Source organism: Montipora foliosa, chromosome 6 (assembly GCF_036669935.1).
Source record: "Montipora foliosa isolate CH-2021 chromosome 6, ASM3666993v2, whole genome shotgun sequence".
Taxonomy (NCBI): Eukaryota; Metazoa; Cnidaria; class Anthozoa; order Scleractinia; family Acroporidae; genus Montipora; species Montipora foliosa.
Genome location: NC_090874.1, coordinates 72,268,652 through 72,281,151, shown reverse-complemented (window position 1 = coordinate 72,281,151; position 12,500 = coordinate 72,268,652). Strand labels below are relative to the sequence as shown.

The 12,500-nt window shown below is 38.8% G+C and overlaps 1 protein-coding gene across 2 annotated transcripts in view; it reads right to left on the bottom strand.

Annotated features, from left to right (window-relative positions):
• The window catches only part of LOC138008358 (EF-hand calcium-binding domain-containing protein 6-like), a 21,435-nt gene extending 9,870 nt beyond the window's left edge, over positions 1 to 11,565 (bottom strand). The window contains exons 1-12 of one of the 2 annotated variants that reach the window (XM_068855669.1): positions 11,170 to 11,565; positions 9,317 to 9,390; positions 8,658 to 8,755; positions 6,766 to 6,840; positions 6,092 to 6,158; positions 3,685 to 3,899; positions 3,207 to 3,344; positions 3,015 to 3,088; positions 1,772 to 2,001; positions 1,189 to 1,254; positions 645 to 727; positions 275 to 385 (exon numbers count right to left, since the gene is read on the bottom strand). In XM_068855669.1, the coding sequence (XP_068711770.1) occupies positions 275 to 385; positions 645 to 727; positions 1,189 to 1,254; positions 1,772 to 2,001; positions 3,015 to 3,088; positions 3,207 to 3,344; positions 3,685 to 3,899; positions 6,092 to 6,158; positions 6,766 to 6,840; positions 8,658 to 8,755; positions 9,317 to 9,390; positions 11,170 to 11,404 (1,466 nt within the window). In that variant the 5' untranslated portion in view covers positions 11,405 to 11,565. The remainder of the gene's footprint in view (positions 1 to 274; positions 386 to 644; positions 728 to 1,188; positions 1,255 to 1,771; positions 2,002 to 3,014; positions 3,089 to 3,206; positions 3,345 to 3,684; positions 3,900 to 6,091; positions 6,159 to 6,765; positions 6,841 to 8,657; positions 8,756 to 9,316; positions 9,391 to 11,169) is intronic. The other variant, XM_068855670.1, reaches the window with a different exon arrangement.
• Between the last annotated feature and the right edge of the window lie 935 nt (positions 11,566 to 12,500).

The window sequence follows — 12,500 nt, the reverse complement described above, 5'->3', positions numbered from 1 at the left end:
CAAAGACCCTTCGCAAGAGCAATGTTCCTTTCAGGTCGACTTAGCTAAAATTCAGTCACTCGAGTCATGAAATGCAAATGAATATGAAGCATTACATCATGCCACTGATGGCATTATGTAATGCTTTATGTTCATTTCCATTCCATAGTTCATCTATTTCCCTTCCTGGGCATTTAGGTTTCTTGGGTTTAATTACTGCGTTTAACAAATTCATCCGATTAGTCAAAAAGGGCATTGAATATGGATGAGTATTTTAATAATATCTAAGCCTCACCTGTGTTTGGGATCAGCTAAGATAGACTGCAGTCTTCCTTTTTCTGAGCGATCAAGGAACAAGTCCATTACCTTCTTGTATGGCACCATGCTTTGTTCTTGCATGCCACACCTATCCCAGGGCAAATAAGGATAGTTTTAAAGTACTGGCCCCAGTTGTTCAAACGGTGGATAACTCTATCCACCGGCCCGGGATAAATCACTGTCCAGCGTTTATATAAACACAAGCAAAACCAATTGAGTTATCCAATAAATAGAGATTTATCCAATGGATAGCGCTATCCACCCTTAAAACAACTGTGGCCTGAATTTTAAATAAATTCTTAACTGCAAGTTCCTTAGAATTGTGGTTACGCTACGTTTTTTCATACCTCTGCAGAAAACGTTCAACTTCTTCTGGACCAAGCTGTAAATGATGCTCTGATAACGCTCTGCGGAAGTCCACCCTGGTGATCTGACGCCGAAAGTACATATATTGATCAACGGGGAAGACAAAAAGATCACATCTATTCATTATGGTTGCTATCGATTTTGCTTTTTTCCGTAAACGTCAATCGTCGGGTTAAACTTGGATGACTTTCCAAACTCGTTTAATTAATGAAACTGAATAACCTTTAATTTTTTGCTTGCCTGCCTACTAGTACGTTAATCGAGGAGGAATTATAAAAAAAAGAGATAAGCTAGAGAAGGAGGATAATCTCTCCATTCAGATCGACACTAGTACTAACTGGAGTACTATTTTTTCTGCTTGCTACGCGTCAAAATTTGATCAAAACGAAAGGTTAAGGACTTTAAGGTTTTTTCCCACCCTTAATCCTTCATACGAAGATAAATAGTTCAAAATCAACAACAAGACTGAATAGAAGAAGCCACCAGACCGTCTTCAAAGTAGACCAACTATTTCAAAATTAGTACCTGCCCTGTATTACCAGGATCGTACTTGCGGCATGAATTCAGTACTGCATTGTAGCCCTCTTTAAACTGAAAGACAACATCAGTATATCCTGGTTATTAGCTAAAGAAACCAATAAAGAAACCAAAGGGCCAGTGAAACTCGTGAAAGAAAGCCTAAAATTGTTTTCCTGGTATTTTCATCGACTTGCCCTTCCATGCGTTTTGAGCTGTTGATTGCACGGTATTTTGCCACAACTTTGCAGAGAAAACAGTACATGAACCTTCTTTCAGAGTCAACTGAAAATATACATTTTTGTTTCAAATTACGATCTGTTCATCAATAGATGAGTTTTCTTAGATTTAATTTCTTAATGGCTTATTTGGCTGTCGATCTCTTGAAATGAGATTTTCATTAAAAAAAATGACCAACAGACAAAGAAATAGATAACAGTAATTATAATAATTATAATAACTAACAACAACAAATATGACGATGAAGATGATGATGATGATGATGATGATGATGATGAAACCTTTTTAAATTGAGCTTCGTTGCATGGATAATTTGCCACTCAATGAAATAACCTTGGGCTTCACATGTTACCTTCTGTGAAAATAAATTCATAACACTCTCCAATTCACCATTCTCTTTTTTGTCTTTTTCTTTTTCTTTATCACTGTCCTCGTCCACACGTGTCGGTGCACTCGCTTTTTCTTTTCCTTCGCATTCTTCCTCTTCCTTAGAGACAGAAATCGTTTCTTCTACTACTTCTCCTTTTTCATTTTCGGCTATGGTTGGAGGCGGTGGCTTTTTTTCTTTTCTGTGCAGGTGGTCTGTGACAGCGAGACCAAAATAAACACTGACGAATAGATTACTGAGCGCTTTCCTGCCACGCCAAGGACACACTTGAAAGCAGCCCAAAAATGAAAACGTTTAATTGGTTATTGAGGCAGCGTTTACACGAACGCGGTTTCATTTGTAACCGCATCGTTTTCGATGCAGTTACGCCTTCTGTTTACACGACACCGATCGAGACCGTTGGCGAAACCGGGTCGATTTGAAAACGCTGCCAAAAAGTGAGAGCGTTTTCAAAACGATACGGTTTCATCTGTCGTGTAAACAGCGAAACCGCATCAATTTGAATACAGTTACTATTTTGGCGCGAAATTTGCATTGTTTGTGATTCAAAATGGTGAATTTAGCACGTAGTGCAGCGCTCGCTTATACCATCACGAGTTTGATTTTCTGGCGAAAACGATTCCGTGTAAACACTTTCAAACCGTATCGATTTTGACGCGGTTTCGAAGTGATGAAACCGCGTTCTAAACGTTGCCTGAGGCTAATCTGAGCTTTTATGACTCTTCATTCAGAGTCACAAGTACAAGATACCATGAGAAAGTGAGCTGCGCAAACTTCTATAGTGCATTTTGCAATGTTACCTTAGAGAGAAACAAAGAGCGGAACTTTCTATAAACAAGAGGCTACACGTAGCCTACACTCTGTCCGACGGCCTTTCAGCGGATCTTTGTTCCAAAAAAATCTTTTGATTTCGCTCGCCTCTGATTCTAGGAGGCAAGTTGTCGAATCCCAGCTTCTTAAAAACTTGTGCGTAACGAGAAAATCGATAAAAGTCAGGAAATCCATGAGAAATCGATTAGTAACGGTGAGGGTCAATTGTGAAACTCTGTTCATGCAAAGCAATTTTATTTTCATTTGAATGCTCGAAGTGACAGCATTCAAACACCAACCCGGAAATGAACTATTGCAAAGCCAAAATAATCTATAAAATGTGCAGTGAGTAAGTGGATCACCTCAAAACACATTTTGCACCAGCTGCGACACCTACCGCGAAAAGGATTTACTCCTAGTGTCTTGAAGAAAACTGATGAATCCACGGCCCCATGTCCTGTCTTATCGAACCTTCAAAGAGTAACAATAAAAAGTGAAATTTCTTCGACATTATTTAATGAAAGATTAATTATGATGAACAGATTACCGACAAAAATAAATGGATGCAATTACGATCATGTTATCTCACCTGTCCCAGACTTTCTCGAATTCTTCTTCATACATTTGGTAGCCTAAAACTTGCAGAGCTGTCCTCACTTGTGGTTTAAGTACGATGCCGTCCACATCCAAACAAGATGGAGGAAGAATGTTCTTGTACGAAAGTGTTCTACAAAAAACAAGTCATTTTACATAGGTCTCAGGATTTAGCCCTTTTGGTTTAAGGTCACTTTTCTAAGTTTCAGAGCTGTGGCTGGTACTTTCCGGTTTTTCGCATTTGATTTTAGGTTTTCAAGCAACATTTAGTGTCTTTTTTTTTTATATCCACGAAGTCAAAAGCGGTTTGCAGTTTTTTTGGAAAATAAAATGGACAGAAAGTAAGAGCTCAATTCTGGTTCTGGCCTTAATGCGTTTCCATGGTTTTCTACAATTTTATTTGCGGTTTCGTAGTTTCTAAAAGACTTCCACGAGTATCCTTTACTTGTCTAAATAGTCATTTTTATATTTACCCTAGCTGAGCTCTTCTCTTCAGTTGAGGAAACACTTCTAATGCCGAATAAAATTTGGGAGGTGTGGTCTTTCTCCCTCTCTTAAGTTGTGCATGCTTCTGTTGCAATGCAAGCTCTCTTTGCCTTTGACGTAACTTGTTGGCTGGAAGGTTAGCAAGAACCTCGGACTGCGTTGTGGGTCTGACTACAGGATCAATCCATTCCTTTGTGAGTATCTAGTAACAGAAAAAACAATTTTGAGAAGATAACACCAAAGAATTTTATTGTTGTTTCAAAAGATATATATTATATCTCTAGATCATCTTTCAACGAGCATTGAAAACAACTTTTTACTTAACTTATCGCAGGTATTATCTGAGAAATAAATTTTCATGAAACAAGAAATATAAGTGAAAGAAACCGACGTTTCGGTGCATCTTGCGCCATTATCAAGGTTATAAAGATAAAATGCGGTTTGTAAAAAGGCTACGTTAAAAACGAATTTGCATAAAAGAGTGCCAAGCTAATTACATGAATACTTTAGCACGAAGAGAATCCGACTGTACATTCAATGCTGGTTTAAGATATTGAATACACAGCATTTCATTAACAAGGCAGTCAAATTTTTCGTGCATTTCTTGATTACATTGAAGCGTGCTAAGAAATTGTTTTCATGGGAAAAAAGCCGAGCTCGGTCAATCACGCTCTAGAAGTCCGAGGCTATGACTCTTTAACATTCAAAATGAAAGCGCTTCATTGAAGAAACGACGTGATTTAAGATTGCAACAATAGAGACAAAAAACAGACAACTTTTTTAAAAGACATGTTTCGGCATGCTTATGCCATCATCAGTTTAATGGTCTGATGATGGCAATCATCTGATGATCTGATGAAACTGATGATGGCATAAGCATGCCGAAACATGTCTTTTAAAAAAGTTGTCTGTTTCCTACAGAGACAAAAAACTGACGATAAAAGACATTTAATATCCTATTCAATGAAAATCTAAAGTGGTCCCTTGTGTACTGGCGACAGCCATTTTACAAAACCTGTTAATCTTTATTCGATGATTGCTCGGGTAAAATCGGAAAAAAAAACCGAGTGCTCCTTTGCAGGAGTGGAATCTACGACTTTCCGATTATCTAGTTCGGATGCTCTACCACCAAGCTATAGGAGACTCGAGGAAGCGACACCATTGTGACTCGGGAATACTTGGAAGAAATCCGAGCGCTCTTTTGCGGGAGTCGAACCTACAACCTTCCGATAGCAGTTCGGATGCTCTACCACTGAGCTATACGAGCCGACTGGTGAAAGCTGTAGGCCACTAAACTAGGTTCCTTCATTTATAGCTCCTTGCACTGCACAGCACTGTTCGTCCAAGTTTAATGCATTGAAATGACTCCTATGCGTCTGCCTTTTCAAGACATTGATGGAACAAATACTAGCGTTCAAGTTCGTGGCAAGTTCACAGTCCACGGCTGGTTTCATGGCCGGGTTGCAAGGCTCATTTCTGGCACTTCGCCACCCACAACGTTCTCCCCTAAGATATTTTGCGGTCTACTATACGCTTTACGTCGCTTCTAGAAACGCAAGTGCTTTAGAAAAGCCGCGATTAACACTTGTAGCGTCTTTTTGTTTGTTTGAGAAAGTTCATTAAAAACCATCAACTTTAAAGTAAAATCACAATATACAACATTGTTATGACATAGACGCACAGTCTCAGAAATGAAGACAGCGTTTACATTGGAATGCCCTCAACTATTTTATTCATGATTACTTCTATAAAATTAACCTTCAAATTTTTAACAAGATAATTTATTTTCTCTTGATTTAAACTGACACTGTACTACATTACGTTCCAGGGTGGTTTTTTTCGTCAGGTATTTGAGAGAAATCTTGAAAATGCGAGGACGGAGCTCGATAGGGGGAGAAACGATCTTAATTCCTGCGTTAGTAAGGATGTGTAGAAAACGCCCAAGATCAAAGACACACGTTCCCGAATAACGACGACCCCGGCCCGAGCAAAACCATAGATAGCTAAACAGAACATTTTATGTCGTTTAGAGTGAGCGATAAGCTATGTAGCGATGGTGATTTATGATGGGGTCTTCGTTTTTAACTGTTACCCTGGAAACAGGCAACCGGTAAAGTGGACCTTTTTTTTTTCTGGGAGTCTTTTGGTTTTGGTCTTTTTGTGGTCTACTTAACAATGTGAATGATTGATGTGTTTTTCTCTTTATCCATTAGTGTAAAAGTTTTTTTTTTTCCATTTTCTATCCCATTTTTTTGCCTGTGGGGAGTCTTTGATTTTCGGCTCTGTAGTCTTAGGTTTACGATCTTCGTTTTCCAGTTCTTGACTCAACCATGGTAGTGCTAAAAACATATCTGGCATCTGACTTATTCAGGAAAGTACAGGTACAGTACCAACCTCACCATCCTGAAAATGAGTGACAAAGTTCTCGAATGCAATGGTGCCTTGTGCATCCAAACCAAGCCTTCAAAAACATAAAGGACCACAGTGAGTTCACCCAGATCCAAAATCCACACTAATGAGACTTCACTTGATGCGTTTCCGCCAGTCATCCACACTAAAACACCCGAAAACGCTTTCAAACGTGGAGTGTTTTGAAACCGTAACATTTGAAAAAGCCTAAGTGTGGACACCGACACTCAAGAGAGAAAGCGAAGTCCTTTGAAAACGATGACATCGGGGCGACACGAGGTGCAGAAACATTTTGAAAACGCGTTTGTGTGTGCATTTGAAAACGATGACGTACAAAGCGTGGAAAAACAGCTCTGACAACACTTGTTTTCATCGGGTTTTTTTTTTTCGATTCCGTCGCTTTCGCCGGGATGAAAACGGAGAGTTTTGACAAAACAGCATTAATAAGGATGACGCGTACAGGTTTAATGTTGCATGTGATAGTATAATTTTGCTTCAAATAAAAATGAAGAAACCTTCACCTAATAATTAACCTTTTAGGCCAGGGGTACTATGCACTTGCAGATTTTGCTAACAACAGACGGCAGTCTTCTCAGTGGGGCTGCTCTCCACGGTTAAAGGTTTATTAGACCATTTCACCGAGTTTTATAAATCACTACCTCTTTAAGAGTCCGTTGATTTGTTCTGTTGTCAAATACCCACATAAATGGTACAAAATTGTAGCCAATGCTTCTCTGCAAAGGAAACAGGAAATTAATTAAGGCCAGGTGATTCAAAAATGATATTAAAAAAGGACTCGACACAGATAGTAAAAATGATAACAAAATATGACATGAGTGAGAATTCTAAAAGTAGTAAGGAACTAAACAGCTGAAACCAAGCTTAAACTTGAAACGGGTGATAGGGGGGACTCCCATATGAAAAAGGGTTGGGATGCTCGTCGTCTCGCTTAGGGGTGTAAATTTCGGATTTTGATCTCACTTAGGGTATTCTGGGCAAAACGCCAGCATATGTAGACGTGAAGGTCTCCTTTAGGATTGCGCGCGAAGAAATATAAAAATACATATTAAATACGTTTTAAATATGGTCTCTTTTCAGGGTCAAAAAGTCCTGAGTCATGCCCAGATTGGTCTCCTTTAGGGGTTTAATTCAAAATTTCCGACGAGCATACCCACCCCTTTACATGCGATGTCCCCTTTAAAGATATTCAAAACAGGCATGTTGTGAATAATTAGAAGCACTTCATTAGTGTACGACAAAATAGCAAGAATCAAAATTACAGTATGCTATATCCTAGCTAATGATAAATAAAGAGAAACTTATTTTAAAAAAACACCTGTTTGTATTGCCTGAAATAATCTTGTACAGGCACCTCTAAGAGTGACATAATCCAATATCTGTTAATTAATATTGTCATTGCACTGATGCAATTGACTATATTATTATTATTATTATTATTATTATTATTATTATTATTATTTATTATTATTGTTGTTATTATTATACTTCTGTATTAAACAACAGAGAGGTTAACGATATAATAATAATTATTGCTGGATATCAGGCCAAGGAAGTGAATGACTGAACATAATGCAGATTGAAGAGAGAGATTATCCACCAATCTGACTTATACACGTAAAATGCAGCAGTGGGCAACACCCTCCAAGATCTTCAGAATTCTAAACTTTAAGCCCGAAAAGAAATAAGACGGCAGCTCATGAAGGAATAGACCCCAGTATTGCCTCATCATCACAGGCCATTGGGATGACCACTAAACCACGGACGCATTGCGCGAAAGATTGACGGGGAAATATGCATTAAAGAATTGTGTGCATGACCGGAAACAAGTTTTAGTGTTCTTGTTGCACGCAATGCAATATCCAGTCATTGTATGATTTGGAAACATATCTTACCAGGCTAATTACATAATTTTCTAATTCTCCCGGTATTGTTAAGGCGGCTGCAACCAGTTTTAACGCTTCCAAGTGACGCTCTTATTACCGGGAGGTAGAAGGATTGGCACCACAACGTTGTATCATGTATTGGCAATATTGTGGTACCAAATGAAACACGAATTATTGCTGAACAAGATACCACCGTGGCAACGGGCAAGCCCTGTAAAAACACCCTTTATTTTGTCTTTAGCTGCTTATATCTCAAAAACGAACTAGGTGACGCCCATTTTTTATTTCTGAAAAGTAATCAGAGGGGCATAATGAAACTTTCTGCAAAGTTTTAAAAAATTCTGTTCAGTGGATTCAGAGCCACCTTATTTTCGTGATTTTTTAAAGGTGGCTCCGAATCCTCAAGACAGAATTTTTTTAAACTTTGCCAAAAGTTTCATTGTGGCCTTCTAATCACTTTTCAGCAATAAAAAAGGGGCCTCACCCACCTCGTTTTTGAGTATGAGCAACTAAATCCAAAATTTATGGTGTTTTTGCTGGGCTTGCCCACAAGACTTTTCTTTATTGATTGATTTTTTTTTATATAATAATTAGACTGCAACTATTATACCAGCCAGGAATCTGAAACAACAATGCTGATTAGTCACCTTGATATGTTTCCCTTTCCCATCGGATCATTTGAACGAAAGGCTTGCCGCAATCCTGTGATTCTTGCAGGCAGCTTTTCACGGATAAAACCTTCAAGCTGATTGAGAATTAAACAAAACACATTAATAAAATGATCTATATCACTGTAACCCTGAACTTATCACAATTTATACTGTAGCTGTGCAGGGCAGGATTCATGGATCTGCATGCACATGCATGTATTCAGTACACATAATAATTGACAATTAACTAGAAAGGCTTTATAAAGTCAATCTCCTCAAACATACATATATACCTAACATTTTGCTACTCATTGATGGCTTGATTTAACAATGAATCTTACGCAAACAGGAAAGAGTGTTAACATAAAAATATTATCACAGTAACAACAAAAAACTTCCAAATTTCACGCAAAAAGATTGGTCACCTCCGTGTATCACAAAATAACAGCGAAAATGTGTCATTCTTTATCCAACATCACTGCTTTTGAGGAAGACATAGCTTTCTGTCATACTACAGTGTGCTCTTCATTTCCGTAAAATTAAATATCCTTGGAAGGATTCTTTTGAAAATATAAAATAATCAATTTTCCATCATTTAAGACATGCAGGTACACATTGTCTAACTATTTTGGACCAAGCACTATTTCATGACCTACTTCTTCTGGTGTCAGTTTGTACGATGGTGTTTCCCATAGTCCAGAGCTGTTGCCTGATATAGCTTTCCCTTGTCCTTTATGAAAAAAGAAAAGAGAAGTGCTTGATTTGAACAGAAAAAAATTGCCATTACTAAAAGCAGGATTGGCTTCTTGTACGTGTAAAGTACCTTGAACAAGAACCACAAAAAGCTTTCTTCATCTTCATTATGATACGGCGCCCCATCATCATAATCATCAACACCATGGGTCATCGTCAAAACGTTGTTATAAAACACCATGATCACTGATGAGTTTAGTGGCTGCTAGACAGACACTGAATCTCAAGAGCAAACAGTTTTTTTTTTAATTGAGCAATTTCAACCTGTTTGATAAATTTGCTGCTTGCTTACATAAGTAAGTTGCTACCTCATATCACATTTCTGGTGCGACAAAATTGTGTTGCGCACAACACGACTGGTGTAGCGCATATAAATTATCTCTCTGCAGTTGCATCAGTTACAATTAATTGTAGTTAGCTGAAATTGAGACAGCATTTAAGTGGCAATTAAAGGGTCCATTCACATGGAGGTGGGGGACACCAGGTAACCAATCTGAGACAAAGGAAAGGAAAGGAAAGGAACTTTATTTTAGTGTCTAGTTTTACTAGTACCGGATCGAGCACTAATTGGGAACACTGTAAACTGAAATCATTAAACAAATATTAATGCAAATCATTAGTCAAATGTTGGTTTTTGAGGAGAGGGGAAACCGGAGTACCCGGTACCCTTTTTTTTTCTTGACTGTGTTCACATGTGGGTGGGGTACCTAATCAAGGCGGGTTACCCAGTCAGCCAGGCTGGGTAACCCACTTAGGTGGGGTACCCCACATGCCTGGGGTGATTTATCTTTAGTTTGAACATTCCGCCAATGCATTTGGAAACCTCACCCCAGCGCCCCGAGCTAAAAATATTGCATGTGAAGGCTCGCTTTTTTTGACTACGGATAGGCGGGGTACCTCACTTACCCGGGATCCCCCAACAGGCCCTAAAATGCCTCTCGTTTACATACGACACTTCCGATGAAAAATAAATTCTTCATACACCTATTTCAAAAAACGTTGTCGGAGAGAACGGTGAATGCCAGTTGTCGAATGAAGATTGCATGACCGAAAGGAACTGTGGTTTCCATATTTGGTACGCAAAATTTCAGTCGTATTTATGGAGCTGGCATCATGGAAGATTATTTTTTATTAATATTCAATACCCACATTTCTTTTCAGTCGTGCAACCGACAACATTTTTTGAAATAGCTGTATACGAAAAAGCGATGATTTCGTTGAAACGTCGACCAATTGGTGGAAAACGAAAACAACGCCAAACTGTCGTCGTTTGTGTGAAAACATAACAAATGCGTGTAATTGACTTCGAATCGATCCATCCAACGTTTCTTTCTAATTCAGATCGTCCTATCGTCTAAAATTCAAACACTTAATTAATACGCATATATTTTAATGGAATAAACCACACAAGCAATAAACTTTGCAATATCCAATAGAACTACGTTGTATTCCAAAAATCATGTGGCTGATTTGCTACCGCTTGTGAGACAGACCCGAACGCCTTTAATAGAAAATCAAAACACCGCCGTATTGAAGTTAAATGTAATATAAACAAAGACTAGATGTGGCCATGACTTGAAAGCCACAATGATATTATTAATCTTTTTGTCTTTTATGAGTTACCTGCATAAAGAATTGTAGAATAATTTTTAAAAAAAGTAAGTATGGATGAGTGATGTAATGTTTTCCTTATACTAAATATTACTGCATCGATAACAGTTGTCTATACGCTGAATTTTGTGACTTTACAACTTACCGATCGGCCATGTTAAAACTCTTGAATGCTTTGGTGCTTTCGTCTCAGTTCTCCTCCGTAAAGGTGGAAGAGAATCGTGTGCTTGCACGGTACTTCCTTCACGAGAGTTCCCACGGATTTGTAGTCTGGCATTATTTTCGGCAGCTGATGGTAGTCGCAAACCAGGATGTTCGATCACCGGTAGAGCTAGCAACTTGTTTGGAAATTCTTGTCTCGGAGGAGCTATTAGACTCATCGTATTTTCTTAAGTTACCCGTTGAGTCATTTTGGTGAAACAGCTACGTAGTTAGTAGCTCCTTAGTTTGCAAAATTGTTTTGAAGAAACGGACGAAACATCGAAGCGGCGTTAGACCTTAAATCTTGTGGCGACAAGGAATCCGAGTTCCATGGTAACCTATAGCTATACACACGGGAGTCACGCAACACCCCAAGGACAGCTTTTGGATGGTCAGTGGAGTGGTGTAAAACGCAGTCCACACCCAAGGATTAACTGTGATGACCATTTAATTAGGGGTACCAGAATGTCTGCTGTCGAATATAGTGGATGTGTTGAAAAGTGATACGAAGACTCGGGGACTCGGGGACGTAGGGAGGTGGTGACGTGAGGACTTAAAGGACGTGGGAACGCGAGGACGTGGGACGTGGGGCGTGGAAACTCGAAAACTTCAGGAATCGGGAACGAAGGGACATAGGGACTCGAGGACGTGCGACATTACCATTTGTTTAATTTTTCATCATATTTCATAAAATAGGAGACTCAGGACGGCAGAATAACGAAAAAAAATTGCACAGTCTCGCGCGACATTTTTTCGTCATTCTGGCGTCCTGAGGTTTCAGCCGTCCTGTTGCGTAAGCTACCTACTGCTAATTTGAAAATAAAGCGGATCAAAAACTCTGACCATTAATTATCTGGTTTTTCGTAGTTTGAATCCATCACTTCCGTCTTCAAACAGCTCCAGTACCATAGACGCTACAAGCACTTTTTTGTTTTGGTGTTTTAACCCCTTTTTTTTTCAAATTTATCGGCAACTTGAACTTGAATCATTATGTTTCGTCAAGCAATGTTGAATAGTGTTTTGCGACTACTTCGACAGTTACATCCCAGCAACATATTGTATGTGGGATCCAACTTCGTTCGATATACTTTAACCATTTCACCGCCATATAAATGCCACTGACACTTGTAGATTTCTCTTATAGATTCCTCTTAATTCATGGCCTGCAAGGAAGTCGTGACGGGAACTTGATCAGAGTGATTGACGCTTTCCATGAAGTGGCCTTCACTATTGCTCCTCATTGCTACTGATTTGTTAAGTCTTCTCGAACTCCAC